The following is a 23,527-nucleotide window of genomic DNA, read 5'->3' as shown; positions in this document are numbered from 1 at the left end:
GACAACAACAACAACAACCTCTGTACCTCCGTCTGTCTGAGGGAGGAGAGAACAACAACAACAACCTCTGTCGGCGTTATCTAGCTTCCTCTTGAACAATAATGCTATCATCTTAAGGTATTCTACTCTCTATGCTCAGTGTCTGCAGTTCATGTACAAGCAGAGCTACATTCACTTACAGACGGTAACGGATGTTTTTAAAACTCTGAAAAACAAGATGGGGTGTGCAATTTCTCTGAATTAAATACCGACAGGCAGCCACTTGGTAAAAACAAAGAGCATGATAATAGATGGAACAGAGAGCACTGCCAGAGAAGATCAGATTGAGAGTGAGAGAGAGAGATGTATGTCAGTGTTTGTTTCCTAAACTGCCACTCAAATAACGTCTATTTACACGGGGAAAGTTAACAAGACATTTTTGGGTCTGGAAGTGGAACCCTGTCCCTGCGATGGACTAATGTTCCAGAACTTAACCGTAGTCCCATTCCCCTATCCATTATCCTAATAGGGACATTTGAAAAGGGAAGGATGAAGAGTGGATGATGATGACTGCTGTCTCTTTTGCAAATGTTGAGATACTGAAAACCCAGTTAGTTACAAAGCGTTGCATTTACAACGACGCAAATGTTGGTCTTCCGTAATTGCAACGTGACACCCTAACGTGTTCCTTACCCTGTGTAGCCTGACTGAGTGTTGAGTGCCTTACCCTGTGAGCCGTACGGAAGTAGATGCTCTTGTCTGCTCCACAGCTGATCATCCTCACCTTGTTGTCATTGGCTGAGGGGGGGGAAGAGGCAAAGTAACCCTAGCCATGAGAACAACCCCAGAGCTTTGACCATGACAAAGATCTTACATACAGCATCTCCTACTGTCAAACCTTACTACATAGACCGTTTCTGTTCTACATATGTTGACGTCATGGTAACGTCTTTCGCTCTGATGCCGGGAGGTTACAGGTCACTCACCAGCGAATCGGACAGCGGTGATGGATGAAGAGTGTTCGTCCAGGGTCTGGACTAGGCCGTAGTCTTTCTCAGCATCCAGGACGTGGATCAGACGGTCGCGGCTCGCGGTGGCTAACAGCTTCAGACCCGTCTCTGGTTTAGAGTATTCCAGACACAGGATCTCTGAGTCATGGGCCTCCACCTTCTGAATCTCTGTCATACTGCTGAGGTCATGAACCCTGCAGAACACACACACACGTCACACACACACCCTGCACAGACATAACCAGCCTCCAGTCCATTCTCTTCCCGTTCCGTACCTCAGCATCCCGTTGCGGTCTCCAGACGCCAGGTGTTTCCCATCGGGGCTGACACAGATGGTCCTAATGCCTGTCCTGGTCTCTGCCGTCTGTCCGTCTGTCTTCTCTGTGCTAACAGACACACTTCCCTCCGTTTCCACCAGGGCGGCGGTGTTTTCATCCATATAGAGCACCTTCAGCAAGTCCTGAGGGTTAAGAGAGGTGGATGAAAGAAGGAAGAATGGCCAGAGATAGTGGACGAAAGAAGGATGGCCGGAGACCAGCGGGGGTGAGGGAGAAAGATGACTGCCAGGAGCCAATACAGCAAGAGGGTTAACAGTTGATCTCGACACAACACAGCTTTTTACATGCAGAGGTGGGTCGGCATCTACTAGAGTACACGGTTAAGTGTTGGACACATACCTTACTGAGAACATTCTGCGGATGTGTGTGTCCCTGCCTCTCTGTACTCCACAGTCGGACAGTGTTGTCTGCTGAACAGCTGAGGAACTCTCCCGAAGACAGGCCAGACTCTGGGACCTCCGGGACCATCTGGAGAACAGAGAAGGGGAGGAAGAACACATGGAGAAGGATGCGATGGTATTGTAAAGGAACACTCAAGCCTCAACTAATGAGACACTTAATCATCTCTACAGCCCTCAAATAGTACTCTGATATCTTGACATTTTACCTGTAGGTCCCAAACACAGGCGGCATGGTAGAGGGCAGAATGCACCTTGCCTACCCTGTGGAGGTCCCTGACATCCCACACATACAGGCTGTGGTCATTATACACACAGCTCAACCAATGACTGGCCGGGTCATAGGTCACCGCCACAGAGTCAGGGTAGCGGGCGGACATCTTGTTGGAGAACAGGTGGCTGATGGGAGAAAATAAGTAATGTGTGACTTATGTTAATGCATGGTGTACCAGGAGAAACCTGCTTCAACTCCTAATATTGGTTGCAAAACAGGGTTGTGAAGATGCCTCTAGAAACTGACCTAAGGTTAGTTTCGTAAGCTGATCCTAGATCTATACCTAAGGGTAACTTCTACCCAGAGGTGTGTGTGTGTGTGTGTGTGTGTGTGTGTCACACCTGGCCTGGGTGATGCTGGACACATCAGTGCCAAGGTGGTGTGGTCTTGGCAGGGTACAGATGAACCCCAGGTCAGCAGGGCTGAAGGCTCGCACCATCCCATCAGCACAGCCACAGAAGATCAGCTCCTCTGACACACACAGAGCCCTGGCCACACTGGTCTACGGGGACAGGAAGATATCAATCAACCAATCAGTCTACCAATGACTCAATTGGTAACATTAAAGAGTGACTTGAAGGTGCTTCTCAGACACAGAGATTGGCACTGCTACGCACGGTCTATAGAGGGCAGGAAGTTATCCAATAGATGAAATCTAGTGTCAAGGACCCGAGGATCCAGTCAGTAATGATCTAGTTTACATATCTATGCTCAATTTCCTGGCCTCACTCCTGGATGGACAAAGGTGTTCCCATTGAAAGTATCTCAAACACATCCTGTCCCCGTCCCTAACCTCTCTGTGATCCCCTTACTGCTTGGCAGGACACAGGGGACAAACAGACCTCAATAGAGCCTTCAGTTGGACAGAGTCCATACCAAAGACAGACATTAACTCGTTTCCCTCCACAGACACATGCCGGCCATTTCCTAGCACGAGGCCATCTGTTAACAGTCCAAAGGCACCTTCACACTCCGATGTCAGTCACTCACCCATAGGCCCACCCATTTGTCAGTGACTCACCCATAGGCCCGTCCATCTGTCAGTGACTCACCCGTAAGTCCACCCACTTGTCCAGCATCCTCTTGGGGTTGAACTCACAGAGCAGGCCGGAGGTGGTGATACAGAAGGTGCTTTCGGCCTTAGAGCCCCGCCCACACGCCACGTCACAAAAGAAGTTGTTCCTCAGCTCCCCCAGGAGCCCAGAGCGCCCCAGCAGAGGGACTGGAGCACTGGCCTGCACAGACAACAGAAACACTAGTGTTATTAGTATGAGACTTAGCATCAGGAGTCCAAAGCGCCCCAGCAAAGGGACTGGAGAGAAATGAGAGAGAGAAATGCAGTTAGTTAGTAGTGTGAAATGCAATGAGTAACAAGAGTTAGCCATTCTGTTATTCTGCTCACAATTAGTAGCATTAGCCTGCACAGAAACCCAAGGAACAGAGATGAAAGTACCTCGATAGATTTGGAGTGGTCCAGGTACCAGAACTTGACGTGTCTGTTCCCTGCTGTCACAAAGTAGGAGCTATCCTCAGAGAAGGACACTGCTGTCACCTTACTGGACACCTTGTTAGCAGCAATTATTGTGTTCTTCTGCAACCACAACAAAAACACAAAATGTATGAGGGCAGTAACCATAGAAGTATAGACCCTGTGGCAGTTACACAAGAAGAAGAGTAGATAATATGGATGTTGCTGTCTCTGGGGCAGTGGCTATAGCAGAAGGGTAGATAATATGGATGTTGCTGTCTCTGGGGCAGTGGCTATAGCAGAAGAGTAGATAATATGGATGTTGCTGTCTCTGGGGCAGTGGCTATAGCAGAAGGGTAGATAATATGGATGTTGCTGTCTCTGGGGCAGTGGCTATAGCAGAAGGGTAGATAATATGGATGTTGCTGTCTCTGGGGCAGTGTCTATAGCAGAAGGACAGATAATATGGATGTTGCTGTCTCTGGGGCAGTGGCTATAGCAGAAGAGTAGATAATATGGATGTTGCTGTCTCTGGGGCAGTGGCTATAGCAGAAGGGTAGATAATATGGATGTTGCTGTCTCTGGGGCAGTGGCTATAGCAGAAGGGTAGATAATATGGATGTTGCTGTCTCTGGGGCAGTGGCTATAGCAGAAGGGTAGATAATATGGATGTTGCTGTCTCTGGGGCAGTGGCTATAGCAGAAGAGTAGATAATATGGATGTTGCTGTCTCTGGGGCAGTGGCTATAGCAGAAGGGTAGATAATATGGATGTTGCTGTCTCTGGGGCAGTGGCTATAGCAGAAGGGTAGATAATATGGATGTTGCTGTCTCTGGGGCAGTGGCTATAGCAGAAGGGTAGATAATATGGATGTTGCTGTCTCTGGGGCCGTGGCTATAGCAGAAGGGCAGACAATATTGGCTCATAGAAAGGTCACACAGGGCAGATGAGAATTTCATTTGTTGACAGAAAAGGTGACATTGGGCAACTTAAGTAGGATGCCTATTGGCCAGAGGCTGCTGGCGTACCTTCCATGCCCAGACGTGGACCATCATGTCGTGCTGGTAACCCACGCTGACAATGTATTTACTGTTGGGAGAGAAGGCCACACAGGATACGCCATACTTATGTTCCTGCAGCTCCGCCACCTGCCGAAACTCACACACCTCCCACACACGCACCGCAGGCAGGTGACCCGACTGGGAGGGGGAGGGAGTGCGAGAACGAGAACGAGAGAAGGGGAGATAGAGGGAGAGAAGGCGGGAGAGAGAGATAAAGTCACCGCGAGATTACACATGCCGTGTCAGCCACAATCCACACAGTCTGAAGCATTTCACACACTATCAAAAAGGTCAAAAAGGTTGTTACGTGAATGTGACTGTGCCCAGGTCAGAGTTCAGGACATGGATGACTGAGGATACAGAGACTCTATGAAAAACAGTGTGTGTTATCAGATCGTCCTCTCAGAGATGTCCACATTTTTACCCCTAGTCTTTATCCTACTGATTGTTCTGCTTCTGTAACAGATTAATCATTGCTTCCAAAGTAAGGGACTCAAATCAATAAAATGACAAAGTCTATCAGTGATATTCTAGTCTTTAACCATGACCCAAAAGAAAAGGAAATGTAGGAAGGATTCAATTGAGATACCTTCCTCAATAACCAATGATAACGTCTTCCCCCACCCTAATGGTTAAGGTTAGCATTGGGAAGGGAAAACTGATCCTAGATCTCTACCTAAGGGTTACTTCTACCCAGAGGTGTGTGTGTGTGTGTGCGTGCGTGTGTGTAACCAACAGCAGTCCTATGAGCATGGTACTTGGAACTTTGACCCCTGCTGCTATGGCAACTCTGAAGTGATCACCTATTTACAGAGAGGGATTTACTTAGGCTCTGATTGGCTAGCTGGGATTAGGCGTCACATCAACACAGCAGCGTAGAGCCACATGAGCTAATCTGGAGCTAGAACATTACCATACCTACAGTACAACCGCACTACAACACAGGGAGATATTCTATCAAACCCTCTAACCAGCTTTTGAGGATGACAGACAGACACAGAGACAGAGACAGACAACTCACCTCTCCTGTGACCAAGTATTTGCCATCTGAAGAGAAGGACAGAGCTGTGATAGTTTTCCTGTTAAAAAGAGAGAAGAGTATTCTGTGGTTAACAGTCATACATGTATCAGTGCGTGTTTCGGGGATGGGTAGAGGATGATTAGGTAATGAGTAGGATGGTGATTAGGGGTTGGTGGTGTGAATGAGTCATGTCTCACCTGGATGTATTCAGGATGTGGTGCTGTCTGTTCTTCTTGGGGTTCAGCAGAACCACCACACAGCTACAGAGCAGGAGAAACATCAGGGATTACTACTGTAACTACAGTGTAATTACACTGTATCCTCCCATTAAATTTGACCATCGTCTTATGCACTTTATCGGCAGCTGAGTAACATGTGGCTGCAGAGTAATATTTACATGACATAAGGGCAATTTGCATTTCCAAAAAGGCAGTGAGGAATATGGCACTCACTGTGAATACTTATGTAAATAACATATTTCTGCATCTAATTTCCAAGAAATTTGCAACCATTTCTAAAAACACGTTTTCACGTTGCCATTATGGGGTATTGTGAGAAGATAGATGTGGGAGAAAAAAAAAATCTATTTCATACATTCGGAATTCAGGCCGTAACACAACAAAATGTGGAATAAGTCAAGGGGTATGAACACTTTCTGAAGGCACTGTATGTAACAGTAGCAACCCAAAAGGGGTGTTAGTTAACCAACAGGCTTTAGAAGGGCTGTTTGTTCTGTATTCTGCAACAACGCTTCCCTTAATCCTGAATATATAATATGTAAAGCAGTGTTACTACTGTAAAGCTTCCACTGATCCTAAACAGAATCTCTAAGCCTGCCTGATAAATCGTGTGAACCTCTATGAGCTTCTACCTGACTGCCATTCAAAATCAGATACCCGAGTCCCTGTCATAATGTGTGCCTATCACTTCCTGCTATCATCACTTCCTGGTCACAGAGAATGTGAGGGTGTAAATTATGACAGGATACACTGGCCGCTAATTAAGACAGGACACGCTGGCAGCTATGAGAAACAGCGATGTGTGAACCACGTCCCTGGCCTATTAAGTGTGCCAGGAGTTTAAAATAGAGGGGCTGAGGAGGATTGGCAAAGGTATGAACAATGGCACACACACACACAGTCCTTGGCGCAGAGCTAGTCCAAGGACCTAATTCTCTTGTTGTTCCAGACATTGGCCTGAATAATAAGGTTATGACAGAGGCTTTTAGGAAGCATGGCCTACTTACTGCATTTCTGCTTCTGTTTACTGTTTCTGCTTACAGGCAGACAGAGTCCACAGCAACTCGGAGAAATGAAATGCTGATCGTCCACTAAATACTCCATTCGTTCATCCCTCTAACCCCATCCCATTTTAGCTTGGACGTATTCAGCACTGCTAATGTTGAACAAGGACCTTACATAGTCTGCAAGATGGAACAGCAACTCTGTGTACAGCACAGTTAACCTCACTAGGGTACGTGGGATGCTAGCGTCCCACCTGGCCAACATCCAGTGAAATTGCAGAGCGCCAAATTCAAAAACAGAAAGTGTTATACATCGGTTTATAGATTAACTCAGATTGCCAGATTTCAAAAAGACTTTACGGTGAAAGCATACCATGAGATTATCTGAGAACAGCGCCCAGCAGACAAAACTTTACAAACAGTAACCAACCAAGTAGAGGAGTTACACAAGTCAGAAATAGAGATAAAATTAATCACTTACCTTTGATGATCTTCATATGGTTGCACTCACAAGACTCCCATTTACTCAATAAATGTTTGTTTTGTTCGATAAAGTCCCTGTTTATATCCAAAAATCTCAGTTTTGTTCGCACGTTTTGTTCAGTAAGCCACAGGCTCAAACGTAGTCACAACAGGCAGACGAAAAATCCAAATAGTGTCCGTAAAGTTCATAGAAACATTTAAAACAATGTTGTTTTTAGCCTAAATAATCAATAATATTTCAACCAATATTAACGTTGTCAAACAAGAAAAAGGCGCACTCTCGGTCGCGCGCATGAAAAAGCTCTGAGACACTGCAGTGTCCACTCAGAGTGCTTACTCCCTCATTTTTCACAATACAAGCCTGAAACAATTTCTAAAAAGACTGTTGAAAACTAGTGGAAGCCATAGGAAGTGCAATTTGAGTCATAAGTCAATGGATACTGTAATGGCATTCAATAGAAAACTACAAACATTTTTAAAAATCCCACTTCCTGGATGGATTTTTCTCAGTTCTGTTTTACTCAAATACATTCTTTTAACAGTTGTGGAACCTTTAGAGTGTTTTCTATTCAAATCTACCAATTATATGCATATTCTAGCTTATGCATATCCTAGCTTCTGGGCCTGAGTAGCAGGCAGTTTACTTTGGTCACGCTTTTCATCCAGAAGTGAAAATAGTGCCCCCTACACGAGTGAAGTTAAAGCAACACGTAGGGAACGAGTCCCGGGATGAGAGTAGAGTATTACAGAGCAATCTTGATGAGCTTTAAAAAGGGGCAGTGTAGTCCAAAAAGTGATTTGAATTATTTTGTAATTATATTTTGACACTATAAAGGTTGAAATAACACTCTGAAGTTGTGAAAATTATGATAATGCTCTTTAGGTGCAAGAGCACCTAAAGAGCATTTTACTGGAATTTCAGACTGTTTTTGGCCCACAGCATGACATCACAATCTGATCTGATTATTCTGACCAATCATATTTTATTTGCACAGTCTAGATGATCATATCCTCCAATCAGGGTTGTGTATGTAAATATATTTACATTTGTATTGACACGCCCACACAATCAGACTGAGCATTTCAATGGCAAAAGGAGGCCCAGGGAAATAAATGATAAAAATACTTATTTTCATGAAATAAAACACACACACAATGATTTAAGACATACACTGATGATTTAAAAAGACTGCATGGGGGCTTTAACATTATTTGATGAGCACTGTCAGATCAGAGAAGAAAAAAAACACACAGACAGATACCACAAACAGTGCTTGATAAGCTTTCAGGTTTCATTGTAGTGTGACAATCTCTCTCCGAATCTCTTTTATTCACATGTAGTCACGCACGCATGCACCAGACCTGGGCTCAAATGTATGTGTTTTTGAGTAAATACTTGAGTATTTCAATGGTTATTTGTAAAAAATAAAAAATAAAAAACATTTAAAAAAAATAGAAAAAAAGAGGAATAGTCTACCAAATTGTACTTTTAAATGTAAATACTTGTTTTAAATACTATACTGAACTAAAATAGAAAACGCAACATGCAACAATTTCACTGAGTTACAGTTCATATAAGGAAATCAGTCAATCAAAATAAATAAATGAGGCCCTAATCTATGGATTTCACATGAATGGGCAGGGGCGCAGCCATGGATGGGCCTGGGAGGGCACGGGCCCACCCACTGGGGAGCCAGGCCCATCCAGTCAGAATTTGTTTTTCCCCACAAAAGGGATTTATGACAGACAGAAATACTCCACACGTTCATCAGCTGTCTGGGTGTCTGGTCTCAGATGATCCCGCACATGAAGACGCCAGATGTGGAGGTCCTGGGCTGGTGTGGTTACACGTGGTCTGCAATTGTATAGCCAGTTGGACGTACTGCCAAATTCTCGAAAACGACATTGGATTCGGTTTATGGTAGAGAAATGAACATTAAATTCTCTGGCAACAGCTCTGGTGGACAGTCCTGCAGTCGGCATGCCAATTGCACACTCCCTCAAAACTTAAGACATCTGTGGCATTGCGTTGTGTAACAAAACTGCACATTTTAGAGTGTCCTTTCATTGTCCCCAGCACAAGGTGCACCTATGTAATGATCATGCTGTTTAAATCAGCTTCTTGACATGCCACATCTGTCAGATGGATGGATTATCTTGGCAAAAGAGAAATGCTCACTGACAGAGATGTAAACAAATTTGTGCACAGAATTTGAGATAAATAAGCTTTTTGTGCATATGTAACATTTTTGGGATCTTTTATTTCAGCTCATGAAACATGGGACCAAAACTTTACGTGGCATTTATATTTTTGTTCAGTAAAAATACCTGAGTTAAATTAATGGGAGTGTATTTGAGTATTTTCAAAAACATGACTACTCTTTTCAAATACAATATATCTGAATGTATGCGAAAGTAATTGAGACATTTGAAATAGTATTTGAAACCAGGTATGGCATGCACGCACTCAAAACTCTCTCTCTTTCTCTCCCCCTAGACTCACCCAGCAGGATAGGCCACAAGTCCAGAGTGGGGGTCACAGGCCAGACCACTGTTACCAGAGGCTGTGATTCCCAGGACCCTCTCCAAAGTCACCTACAGAGGGAGACAGACAATTCTAGAGTTTTAACAAGCCAATCCCAAATCCAGCCCTGGTCCCTAGCCCGCAATCACTATGCATTAGTGAAGATCTGAGAGGATTTTATAAAAAGGGATAATCAACTCGGGGCTCTATGCGTTCTCTGGAAAATAATGCAACGTTGTTCATGCATAGCCCCTCGTTGATGATCCCTTATGTATTGCATGTCTGTTTATGAACCCTGGAAGATTAGCCCTGATGGACCACCCAGCTAGCAAATAACGTTCTGAGAACCATATGTTTCTTAGAGCGTGGTTGGTTATCCTATGGTTATTTTGCATACAACCTTCAAACAATTTTCTGGGAATGGTGCAGTATAGTTGCTTGGCTTTGGAAGATTCTCAGCATATGTAAGGATCTTAGCAAAAAATATATATATATATATATTGTTATTCCATTACTTTAACATTTCATAAAAGTTCAAACATGTTTATATTTAATTTCAATTTTGGTAATGTTCTAGAAACGTTCACCAACTTGGTTTGACATTGGGGACGTTCTGAAATTGTTTCTTAATGTTCTCCAAACTATGTTCTTCTGTGGGAATTTCAGTACTTCAGCATAATGTTTCCTACAGGCTTCCATCTTGTTCTACAGTTACAGTCTGAAGTTTCCATACACCTTGGCCAAATACATTCCCAGTGGGTCAGAAGTTTACATACACTCAATTAATATTTAGTAGCAATGCCACAAGCTTCCCAAAATAAGTTGGGTGAATTTTGGCCCATTCCTCCTGACAGAGCTGGTGTAACTGAGTCAGGTTTGTAGGCCTCCTTGTTCGCACACGCTTTTTCAGTTCTGCCCAGAAATGTTCTATGGCATTTAGGTCAGGGCTTTGTGATGGCCACTCCAATACCTTGACTTTGTTGTCCTTAAGCCATTTTGCCACAACTTTGGAAGTATGCTTGGGGTCATTGTCCATTTGGAAGAGCCATTTGCGACTTCAACTTCCTGACTGATGCCTTGAGATGTTGCTTCAATATGACCACAAAATGTTCCTGCCTCATGATGCCATCTATTTTGTGAAGTGCACCAATTCCTCCTGCAGCAAAGCACCATCACAACATGATACTGCCACCCCCGTGCAGCATGGTTGGGATGGTGTTCTTTGGCTTGCAAGTGTCCCCCATTTTCCTCCAAACATAGCGATGGTCATTATGGCCAAAGTTCTATTTTTATTTTTCAAAGTTCTATTTTTGTTTCATCAGACCATCTATTGTATCTTGCCTATGCCACTCGGTCATTCCTCATCCATATACAGTGCCTTGCGAAAGTATTCGGCCCCCTTGAACTTTGCGACCTTTTGCCACATTTCAGGCTTCAAACATAAAGATATAAAACTGTATTTTTTTGTGAATAATCAACAACAAGTGGGACACAATCATGAAGTGGAATGACATTTATTGGATATTTCAAACTTTTTTAACAAATCAAAAACTTAAAAATTGGGCGTGCAAAATTATTCAGCCCCCTTAACCTCTTAGAGCTCTAGGGGCGCTATTTCATTTTTGGATAAAAAACGTTCCCGTTTTAAGCGCGATATTTTGTCACGAAAAGATGCTCGACTATGCATATTCTTGACAGTTTTGGAAAGAAAACACTCTGAAGTTTCAGAATCTGCAAAGATTTTGTCTGTAAGTGCCCCAGAACTCATTCTACAGGCGAAACCAAGATGATGCATCACCCAGGAATTAGCAGAATTTCTGAAGCTCTGTTTTCCATTCTCTCCTTATATGGCTGTGATTGCGCAACGAATGAGCCTACACTTTCTGTCGTTCGCCCAAGGTCTTAGCAGCATTGTGACGTATTTGTAGGCATATCATTGGAAGATTGGCCATAAGAGACTACATTTTCCAGAGGTCCGCCCGGTGTCCTTTGTCTAAATTTGTGCGTAATCTTCAGGTGCGGTCATTTTCTCCTGGGATTCAGGAGAGAAAGCATGTATCCAAGAACGATGTATCAATGAAGAGATATGTGAAAAACACCTTGAGGCTTGATTCTAAAAAACGTTTGCCATGTTTTCAGTCGATATTATGGAGTTAATTTGGAAAAAAGTTTGCGTTTTGAGGACTGAATTTATGGATTTTTTTTGGTAGCCAAATGTGATGTATAAAACGGAGCTATTTCTAATACACAAGGAATCTTTTTGGAAAAACTGAGCATCTGCTATCTAACTGAGAGTATCCTCATTGAAAACATCAGAAGTTCTTCAAAGGTAAATGATTTTATTTGAAGGCTTTTATGTTTTTGTTAATGTTGCGTGCTGGATGCTAACGCTAATGCTAACGCTAAATGCTAACGCGAAATGCTAACTCTAGCTAGCTACTTTTACACAAATTATTGTTTTCCTATGGTTGAGAAGCATATTTTGAAAATCTGAGATGACAGTGTTGTTTACAAAAGGCTAAGCTTGAGAGATGGCATATTTATTTCATTTCATTTGCGATTTTCATAAATAGTTAACGTTGTGTTATGCTAATGAGCTTGCTGATAGATTTACACAATCCTGGATACAGGGGTTTTTTCATAGCTAAACGTGACGCAGAAAACGGAGCGATTTGTCCTAAACAAATAATCTTTCAGGAAAAACTGAACATTTGCTATCTGAGAGTCTCCTCATTGAAAACATCTGAAGTTCTTCAAAGGTAAATGATTTTTTTGAATGCTTTTCTGTTTTTTTGTGTAAATGTTGCCAGCTGAATGCTAATGCTAAATGCTACGTTAGCCATCAATACTGTTACACAAATGCTTGTTTTGCAATGGTTGAGAAGCATATTTTGAAAATCTGAGATGACAGTGTTGTTAACAAAAGGCTAAGCTTGAGAGATGGCATATTTATTTCATTTCATTTGCGATTTTCATGAATAGTTAACGTTGCGTTATGGTAATGAGCTTGAGTCTGTATTCACGAACCCGGATCCGGGATGGGGAGATCAGAAAGGTTAAGTTAATACTTTGTAGCGCCACCTTTTGCTGCGATTACAGCTGTAAGTCGCTTGGGTTATGTCTTTATCAGTTTTGCACATCGAGAGACTGAAATGTTTTCCCATTCCTCCTTGCAAAACAGTTCGAGCTCAGTGAGGTTGGATGGAGAGCATTTGTGAACAGCAGTTTTCAGTTCTTTCCACAGATTCTCGACTGGATTCAGGTCTGGACTTTGACTTGGCCATTATAACACCTGGATATGTTTATTTTTGAACCATCCCATTGTAGATTTTGCTTTTGGATCATTGTCTTGTTGGAAGACAAATCTCCGTCCCAGTCTCAGGTCTTTTGCAGACTCCATCAGGTTCTTCCAGAATGGTCCTGTATTTGGCTCCATCCATCTTCCCATCAATTTTAACCATCTTCCCTGTCCCTGCTGAAGAAAAGCAGGCCCAAACCATGATGCTGCCACCTCCATGTTTGACAGTGGGGATGGTGTGTTCAAGGTGATGAGCTGTGTTGCTTTTACACCAAACATAATGTTTTGCATTGTTGCCAAAAAGTTCCATTTTGGTTTTATCTGACCAGAGCACCTTCTTCCACATGTTTGGTGTGTCTCCCAGGTGGCTTGTGGCAAACTTTAAACGACACTTTTTATGGATATCTTTAAGAAATGGCTTTCTTGCCACTCTTCCATAAAGGCCAGATTTGTGCAATATACGACTGATTGTTGTCCTATGGACAGAGTCTCCCACCTCAGCTGTAGATCTCTGCAGTTCATCCAGAGTGATCATGGGCCTCTTGGCTGCATCTCTGATCAGTCTTCTCCTTGTATGAGCTGAAAGTTTAGAGGGACGGCCAGGTCTTGGTAGATTTGCAGTGGTCTGATACTCCTTCCATTTCAATATTATCGCTTGCACAGTGCTCCTTAGGATGTTTAAAGCTTGGGAAATCTTTTTGTATCCAAATCCGGCTTTAAACTTCTTCACAACAGTATCTCGGACCTGCCTGGTGTGTTCCTTGTTCTTCATGATGCTCTCTGCGCTTTTAACGGACCTCTGAGACTATCACAGTGCAGGTGCATATATACGCAGACTTGATTACACACAGGTGGATTGTATTTATAATCATTAGTCATTTAGGTCAACATTGGATCATTCAGAGATCCTCACTGAACTTCTGGAGAGAGTTTGCTGCACTGAAAGTAAAGGGGCTGAATAATTTTGCACGCCCCATTTTTCAGTTTTTGATTTGTTAAAAAAGTTTGAAATATCCAATAAATGTCGTTTCACTTCATGATTGTGTCCCACTTGTTGTTGATTCTTCACAAAAAAATACAGTTTTATATCTTTATGTTTGAAGCCTGAAATGTGGCAAAAGGTCGCAAAGTTCAAGGGGGCCGAATACTTTCGCAAGGCACTGTATTTATATGTACATATGCTTATTCCATCCCTTTACTTAGATTTGTGTGTATTAGGTAGTTGTGGAATTGTTAATGTCATGATGTGCCCCTATCTCTCTCCACAGTTTTATGACGGTCATAAATACTCTGCTTCTGGGTCTGTAGTATTGGGATTGGAATGTGTGCCTTTGGGACACAGAGAGAGACTTGGCCAAAATGTAACATCAGAAGGTTGAATAATGAAACAGTATCTCTGTAAATCCGGACAGTTCGAATGGTCGGTGGGAAATCAAGGAATGACCATGTCGAATTTGTTTCATTTGGTGACCTCATGAGAGACAGGAGATCCACATTATTGTATATTTGTTTGTAAACACTTCTCAATTATGGGGTTTGCATCCGACTGTTGTATAAAATAAATGGTTAAGTATAAGAATACTTTTGGAAAGACAACAATGTGATTTTAGTCTATGTAAATGAGAATAGCTTTTCATAGTAACTTCTGATCAGTCAGTGGAACACCCCTTCTCTACTCCAGTATAAAGCCAACTTCTGATGAAATTTACAGTGGGGCAAAAAAGTATTTAGTCAGCCACCAACTGTGCAAGTTCTCCCACTTAAAAAGATGAGAGGCCTGTAATTTTCATCGTAGGTACACTTCAACTATGACAGACAAAATGAGAAGAAAAAAAATCCAGAAAAATCACATTGTAGGATTTGTAATGAATTTATTTGCAAATTATGGTGGAAAATAAGTATTTGATCAATAACAAAAGTTTATCTCAATACCTTGTTATATACCCTTTGTTGGTAATGACAGAGGTCAAACGTTTTCTGTAAGTCTTCACAAGGTTTTCACACACTGTTGCTGGTATTTTGGCCCATTCCTCCATGCAGATCTCCTCTAGAGCAGTGATGTTTTGGGGCTGTTGCTGGGCAACACGGACTTTCAACTCCCTTCAAAGATTTTCTATGGGGTTGAGATCTGGAGACTGGCTAGGCCACTCCAGGACCTTGAAATGCTTCTTACGAAGCCACTCCTTCGTTGCCCAGGCGGTGTGTTTTGGATCATTGTCATGCTGAAAGACCCAGCCACGTTTCATCTTCAATGCCCTTGCTTCAATGCCCACTCAAAATCTCACGATACATGGCCCCATTCATTTTTTCCTTTACACGGATCAGTCGTCCTGGTCCCTTTGCAGAAAAACAGCCCCAAAGCATGATGTTTCCACCCCCATGCTTCACAGTAGGTATGTTCTTTGGATGCAACTCAGCATTCTTTGTCCTCCAAACAGGACGAGTTGAGTTTTTACAAAAAAAAGTAATATTTTGGTTTCATCTGACCATATGACATTCTCCCAATCTTCTTCTGGATCATCCAAATGCTCTCTAGCAAACTACAGACGGGCCTGGACATGTACTGGCTTAAGCAAGGGGACACGTCTGGCACTGCAGGATTTGAGTCCCTGGCGGCGCAGTGTGTTACTGATGGTAGGCTTTGTTACTTTGGTCCCAGCTCTCTGCAGGTCATTCACTAGGTCCCCCCGTGTGGTTCTGGGATTTTTGCTCACCGTTCTTGTGATCATTTTGACCCCACGGGGTGAGATCTTGCGTGGAGCCCCACGGTCTTGTATGTCTTCCATTTCCTAATAATTGCTCCCACAGTTGATTTCTTCAAACCAAGCTGCTTACCTATTGCAGATTCAGTCTTCCCAGCCTGGTGCATGTCTACAATTTTGTTTCTGGTGTCCTTTGACAGCTCTTTGGTCTTGGCCATAGTGCAGTTTGGAGTGTGACTGCTTGAGGTTGTGGACAGGTGTCTTTTATACTGATAACAAGTTCAAACAGGTGCCATTAATACAGGTAACGAGTGGAGGACAGAGGAGCCTCTTAAAGAAGAAGTTACAGGTCTGTGAGAGCCAGAAATCTTGCTTGTTTGTAGGTGACCAAATACTTATTTTCCACCATAATTTGCAAATAAATTCATTAATTCACACATCCTACAATGTGATTTTCCTGATTTTTTTCTAAATTTGTCTGTCATAGTTGAAGTGTACCTACGATGAAAATTACAGAACACGACGAGTCTCCCCCTGGTTTTCTCTTCTACATTACATTTGTTTCCTCATCAATCTACACACAAGACCCCATAATGACAAAGCGAAAACAGGTTCTAGATTGATTTGCTAATTTATTAAAAGTAAAAAACAGAAATACCTTATTTATGTAAGTAGTCAGACCCTTTGCTATAAACTCAAAATTGAGCTCAGGTGAATCCTGCTTCCATTGACCATCCTTGGGATGTTTCTACAACTTGACTGGAGTCCACCTGTGGTTAATTCAATTGATTGGAAATTATTTGGAAAGGCACACCTGTCGATTTAAGGTCCCGCAGTTGACAGTGGATGTCAGAGCAAAAACCAAGCCATGAGGTCGAAGGAATTGTTCGTAGACCTCCAAGACAGGATTGTGTCGAGGCAAAGATCTGGGGAAGGGTACCAAAACATGCAGCATTGAAAGTCCCCAAGAACACAGTGGCCTCCCTCATTCCTTAATGGAAGAAGTTTAGAACCACCAAAACTCTTCCTAGAGCTGGCCGCCAGGCCAAACTGCGCAATCCGTATAGTGGTGGCAGCATCATGCTGTGGGGATGTTTGTCAGCGGCAGGGACTGGGAGACTAGTCAGGATCGAGGGAAAGATGAACAGAGTAAAGTACAGACAGAGATACCTGATGAAAACCCTCTCCAGAACGCTCTGACTGGGGCAAAGTTTCACCTTCCAACAAGACAATGACCCTAAGCACACAGCCAAGACAACGCAGGGGTGATCTAATGTCGTAACGTTGACTATTCATTCATATGAAGACTGTTAAGTCTCTGAATGTTCTTGAGTGGCCCAGCCAGAGCCCGGACTTGAATCCGTTCGAACATCTCTGGAGAGACCTGAAAATAGCTGTACAGCAACGCTCCCCATCCAACCTGACAGAGCTTGAGAGGATCTGCAGAGAAGAATGGGGGGGGAAAATCCCCCAAATACAGGTGTGCCAAGCTTGTAGCGTCATACCCAAGACACAAGGCTGTGATTATGTAAATTATATATCTCTTTTGTTATAAAAAAATACATTTTCAAAAATGTCTAAAAACCTGCTTTTGCTTTGTCATTATGGGGTATTGTGTGTAGATTGATGAGGGGAAAATGTTTTGGGCAATTTTGGAATAAGGCGTAATATAACAAAATGTGGAAAAGTGAAGGCTTCTGAAAACTTTCCGAACGCACAGTGTATATATAGTCAACAGTTTGGACACACGTACTCATGCAAGGGTTTTTTCTTGATTTTTACTATTTTCTACATTGCAGAAAAATAGTGAAGACAACAAAACTATGAAATAATACATATGGAATCATGAAGTTACCAAAAAAGTGTTAAACAAAATCAAAATATATTTTAGATTCTTCAAAGTAGCCACCCTTTGCCATGATGACAGCTTTGTACACTCTTGGCATTCTCTCAACCAGCTTCACCTGGAATGCTTTTCCAACAGTCTTGAAGGAGTTCCCATATATGCTGAGCAAGTTGGCTGCTTTTCCTTCACTCTGCGGTCCAACTCATCCCAAACCATCTCAATTGGGTTGAGGATGGGTGATTGTGGAGGCCAGGTCATATGATGCAGCACTCCATCACTCTCCTTATTGGTCAAATAGCCCTTACACAGCCTGGAGGTGTTGGGTCATTGACCCGTTGAATAAACAATGATAGTCCAACTAAGCACAAACCAAGTTGGATGGCGTATCGCTGCATAATGCTGTGGTAGCCATGCTGGTTAAATGTGCCTTGAATTCTAAATAAAACACTGACAGTGTCACCAGCAAAGCACCACCACACCATCACACATCCTCCTCCATGCTTCACGGTGGGAACCACACATGCAGAGATCATCCGTTCACCACCTCTGCGTCTCTAAAAGACAAGGTTGTTGAAACCAAAAATCTCAAATTTGGACTCATCAGACCAAAGCACAGATTTCCACCGGTCTAATGTCCATTACTCGTGGTTCTTGGTCCAAGGAATTATCTTCTTATTGGTGTCCCTTTAGTAGTGGTTTCTTTGCAGCAATTCGACCATGAACGCCTGATTCACACAGTCTCCTCTGAACAGTTGATGTTGAGATGTGTCTGTTACTTGAACTCTGTGAAGCATTTATTTGGGCTGCAATTTCTGAGGCTGGTAACTAATAAACGTATCCTTTGCAGCAGAGGTAACTCTGGGTCTTCCTTTCCTGTGGCGGTCCTCATGAGAACGAGTTTCATCATAGCCCTTGATGGTTATTGCGAATGCACTTGAAACTTTCAAAGTTCATGAAATTGTCGGGATTGACTGACCGTCATGTCTTAAAGTAATGATGGACTGTCGTTTCTCTTTGCTTATTTGAGCTGTATATCTTCTGTATACCGCCCTTACCTTGTCACAATCACAAATGATTGGCTCAAACGCGTTAAGGAAAGAAATTCCACAAATTAACTTATCACAAGGCACACCTGTTAATTTAAATGTATTCCAGGTGACTACCTCATGGAGCTGGTTGAGAGAATGCCAAGAGTGTGCAAAGCTGTAATCAAGTCAAAGGGTGGCTACTTTGAAGAATCTAAAATCTAAAATATATTTTGATTTGTTTAACACTTTTTTGGTTACTACAAGATTCCATGCGTTATTTCATAGTGTTGATGTGTTCACTATTATTCTACAATGTAGAAAATGGTAAAAAATACATTTTAAAAAACTTGAATGAGTAGGTGTCCAAACGTTTGACTGGTACTGATATACACACACACACTACATGACCAAGAGTATGTGGACACCTTCTCGTCAAACATCTCAGTACAAAAACATGGGCAGTAATATGGAGTTGGTCCACCCTTTCGTCCTACAACACTGTTCTGGGAAGGCTTTAAAAAATTTTTTGGAACATTATTGCGGGGACTTGCTTCCATTCAGCCACAAGAGCATTAGTGAGGTCGGGCACTGATGTTAGGTGATTAGGCCTGGCTTGCAGTTGGTGTTCCAATTCATCCCAATGGTTTTCGATGGGGTTGAGGTCCGGGCTTTCTGCAGGCCAGTCACGTTCTTTCACACCGATATCGACAAACCATTTATGTATGGACCTCGCTTTGCGCATGGGGGCATTGTCACGCCGAAACAGGAAAGGCCCGTTCCCAAACTGTTGCCACAAAGTTGGAAGCACAAAATCATTCAGAATGTCATTGTATGCTGTAGCGTTAAGATTTCCCTTCAATGGAACAAAGGGGCCTAGCCCGAACCATGAAAAACAGTACCAGACCATTATTCCTCTCCCACCAAACTTTACAGTTGGCACTATGTATTGGGGCAGGTAGCGTTCTCCTGGCATTCACCGAACCCAGAAGTGTGATTCGTCACTCCAGAGAACGCGTATTCACTGCTCCAGAGTTCAATATCGGCGAGCTTTACACCGCTCCAGCTGACAGTCGGGATTGCGCAAGGTGATCTTAGACCTGTGTGCGGCTGCTCTACTATGGAAACCCATTTCATGAATCTCCCACCGAACAGTTCTGGTGCCGACGTTGCTTCCAGAGGCAGTTTGGAACTCGGTAGTGAGTTTTGCAACCGAGGATTAAAAAAAAATTCAGCACTCAGTGGTCCCGTTCTGTGAGCTTGTGTGGCCTACCACTTTGCAGCTGAGCCATTGTTGTTCCTAGACATTTCCACTTCACAATAACAGCACTTACAGTTGCCCGGGTCAGCTCTAGCACAGCAGAAATTTGACAAACTGACTTGTTGCAAAGGTGGCATTCTATGACGGTGCCCTGTTGAAAGTCACTGAGCTCTTCAGTAAGGCCATTCTACTGCCAATGTTCATCTATGGAGTTAGCATGGCTGGCTGTGTGCTCGATTTTATACACCTGTCAGCAAGGGGAGTGGCTGAAATAGCTGAATCCACTATTTTCAAGGTGTGTCCACATACTTTTGTATATATAGGGTTAATGTGATGGGATGTACAGGCAAAATGGGCAGTATATGGATAGAATATGGAATATGGATATACTGAACAAAAATATAAAACGCAACATGACAATTTTAAAGATTTTACTGAATTAAAGTTCATAAAAGGAAATCAGTCAATTGAAATAAATTAATTAGGCCCTAATCCATGGATTTCACAGATACACATTGTTGGTAGGGGCGTGGATCAGAAAACCAGTCCGTATCTGGTGTGACCACCACTTGCCTCATGCAGCGCGACACATCTGCTTCGCATAGAGTTGATCAGGCTGTTGATTGTGCCCTGTGCAATGTTGTCCCACTCCTCTTCAATGGCTGTGCGAAATTGCTGGATATTGTAGAGAACTGGAACACGCTGTCGTGCACGTTGATCCAGAGCATCACAAACATGCTCAATGGGTGACATGTCTAGTGAGTATGCAGGCCATGGAAGAACTGGGACATTTTGAACTTCCAGGAATTGTGTATAGGATCTCATCACAGCATCTTTGCATTCAAATTGCCATTGGTAAAATGCAATTGTGTTCCTTTTCCGTAGCTTATGTCTGCCCATACCATAACCCCACCATGGGGCACTCTGTTCACAACGTTGCCATCAGCAAACCGCTCGTCCACACGACACCATACACGTGGTCTGCGGTTGTGAGGCCTATTGGTCATACTGAAAAATTATTTTAAAACAACATTGGTAGAGAAATAAACATTAAATTCTCTGGCAACAGCTCTGGTGGACATTCCAGCAGTCAGCATGCCAATTACACGCCCCTCAAAATATGAGACATCTGTGGCATTGCATTGGTTGACAAAACTGCACATTTTAGAGTGGCCTTTTATTGTCCCAAGCACAAGGTGCACTTGTGTAATGATCCTCCTGTTTAATCAGTTTCTTCACTTTACATGTTGCGTTTATATTTTTTTTCAGTGTAGTATATCTGAATAATAGTATATGTAGTTAAATAGGTTTGGCCTTGCCTATAATACAGTATATGCATAATGTATTGAAATGAGTAAAACAGTATGTAAACATTATTTAAAGTGACCAGTGTTCCATTACTATGTACATCCTGTAGCTTGTTAAGTGTGTTCCAGTGTTGGTCACACCCACTAATTGACCAGACCTGATCTTAATGAGCGCTGTGGTCTGTTTTAATAAACAGCTTTGTATGAGTTAAAAAACACATGGCATGCTAGCTCAATCTTGGTGGCGCTGTGGACTAATTCCATGGACAGAGAACATTAAATTATAGCTTCAAATCTCATTGATGCTGGGTCACAATAAAAAATAAATGCTTGCATGAGATGCCTAAGGAAATAAATGTCTATCTGTGCTTGGAGTATTTTTTTAAAATAAGCTAGCAGTGTTATTGAAGTCTTATTTGAAACAATCAGTAATACAACCTTCCAGGTAAACCATCAAGGAACCAGAGTAAAACGTTCTGAACCTCCCTGCAAACTAAAAATAAAATGTTCTCAGAAATTTTCACTTCCGTGTCAGAAAATGCCAGGGAGGTATTGAAGTGTTTGGAACTGTGTGGCTTCGTTTCCACAAGCAATGTCAAAGTTCCCACAACTTCCAAGGAACCAAATGTGCTAGTTTGGTAATATCGACCTCAAACTGAAAGAAGCTGAACTGTTGGTCTGGACAGAGGGCTAAACAAACACTTCAATACCTCCCTGGCATTTTCTGACACTGAATTGTGTCTATCATCAATACAACGTGAGAGGAGGCTGATTGATTCGTTTGCACGCTGTTCTGTACTTGATTTTCTCAACAATAACCCGATTAGATGGATCCACTGACTTAACCTCATGCATTTGAAAAGTGTCAAAATAGACTTTTATTTTCACCAGGTTCTCAGGTGTTTACAGACCTATGACTATTTTATTGGGAATATGAAGTTTTACATTTTAACATTTTAATCTAAGGCATTTCTTGAGTGATATACCCACAATAAAGCAAAATGTTTCATTATTTTCCCTAAACGACACAAATAGAAATATAATTTGCATGCAATAACACTATAAATTGCTCTAGTTAACCTATCAGTCGGGCATAAATCTATGAAAAGCAAAACGGCAGTCACTTACCTTGTCAGCAAGGTTTTCCTTCCGATTCCTCCGCAGCATGTTCTTTATCCGACTTTTTATTGTTGACCCGTGCCCGTCTACTGCCATCTTGATGCTAAAATATCCCGATAAATGTATTATGTTAAAAGTTATGCGATGTTCGAACCGTGAAATCCTTCTTTAGGATACAAACGCGCTTGCATCCCCAACTAATATTTTTTTTGCAGCCGAGTAAACTTTAGGGGCACAGGCTTGTGTACAACTTTAATCTCTTGAGTAGGTTAGAGTAGCGTTAAACTCCGGTGACGGGTGTACTGTAGTCAGCTTAGCTCATGTTTAGCGACTAAACTAGTTATCTTCTCTAGTGCAGTGGTTCACAAACTGTGGGGCGCGAACCCTAGGGCGCAAGGGGTCAGCGAAAAAAACGTTTTGATTGACATTTTAAGGAACTCAGTCTGGCTTTAATCTTACTCTTGAAAGTTGTAATAGTAGAATGCACAAGGTTCAATTTCGAAATTGGTTAGTATAACATCAGTTCCTCTTGTCCTGGTATTAATTGCATAGAGCTATTTATAACTTGTCAGAAATGTCCAGATCAACTAGCCCATAACAGCTAGTTTCTTTATTTCGTTTTTTTTTAGCCCATAGTCATTTTATGGTCACTCACATATCACATGAATACACATTAGAAAAATTAGCTTTAAAACTGCAAAAAAAGCAACAGTGCTTGTGCCCAAAGCATTCACCCTGGGGGCCCCAGAGTGAAAAACGTTTGCAAACCCCCGCTCTAGTGCAGTAGGAGATCCATGTAGACGTAGATCTAAGGTCAGTTTTGTTCCCCCGCCTACCGATGGGCTGTGGGGATGGCAGCAGAATATGCAGATCCTAGATCCGTCTCTGTGTGTCAGTCATTCATCCCTACTTCTCGTGGCACGTTCCTTCGTTAAATTAGCACCGAGACAATGTTTTTTTCATGTTTATCTAATACATGATATTGGTATTAGTAGCTCAGATAGTTAGCCTACATCTGCGCTCAACTAGCCCTATAAATGCAATCATTACCCCGTCTCCGCCAGTGTAATAGAGACGTGTTTAAAACCCAGATAAAACATACATTTAAGCTGTGTCATAAGTAGACCATTAGAACGCTGCAATAATCAATGTCTATGATTACTGGTCAAAT

The 23,527-nt window shown here is 42.5% G+C and overlaps 1 protein-coding gene across 7 annotated transcripts in view; it reads right to left on the bottom strand.

The window, feature by feature from the left end:
• Positions 1-23,264, bottom strand: part of LOC110529234 (mitogen-activated protein kinase-binding protein 1) — a 46,693-nt gene extending 23,429 nt beyond the window's left edge. Inside the window, exons 1-13 of one of the 7 annotated variants that reach the window (XR_005052867.1) lie at positions 22,366-23,255; positions 9,778-9,869; positions 5,746-5,808; positions 5,549-5,606; positions 4,495-4,665; positions 3,453-3,590; positions 3,052-3,234; positions 2,341-2,501; positions 1,935-2,124; positions 1,667-1,795; positions 1,265-1,449; positions 966-1,183; positions 707-777 (exon numbers count right to left, since the gene is read on the bottom strand). Coding sequence is in view for 5 of the 7 variants with exons in the window: in XM_036985394.1 (XP_036841289.1) it covers positions 707-777; positions 966-1,183; positions 1,265-1,449; positions 1,667-1,795; positions 1,935-2,124; positions 2,341-2,501; positions 3,052-3,234; positions 3,453-3,590; positions 4,495-4,665; positions 5,549-5,606; positions 5,746-5,808; positions 9,778-9,869; positions 22,366-22,452 (1,746 nt within the window). In the remaining 2 variants the exon portion in view is untranslated. Of the gene's footprint in view, positions 1-706; positions 778-965; positions 1,184-1,264; positions 1,450-1,666; positions 1,796-1,934; positions 2,125-2,340; positions 2,502-3,051; positions 3,235-3,452; positions 3,591-4,494; positions 4,666-5,548; positions 5,607-5,745; positions 5,809-9,777; positions 9,870-22,365 lie in introns of all 7 variants that reach the window. The other 6 variants (XR_005052866.1, XM_036985394.1, XM_036985391.1 and 3 more) reach the window with 6 other exon arrangements.
• Positions 23,265-23,527: the final 263 nt, after the last annotated feature.

The sequence above is a fragment of the Oncorhynchus mykiss genome, chromosome 8 (assembly GCF_013265735.2).
Source record: "Oncorhynchus mykiss isolate Arlee chromosome 8, USDA_OmykA_1.1, whole genome shotgun sequence".
Taxonomy (NCBI): Eukaryota; Metazoa; Chordata; class Actinopteri; order Salmoniformes; family Salmonidae; genus Oncorhynchus; species Oncorhynchus mykiss.
Note: the sequence above shows the minus strand (reverse complement) of the source record. Positions and strands in the feature narration are given on the sequence as shown.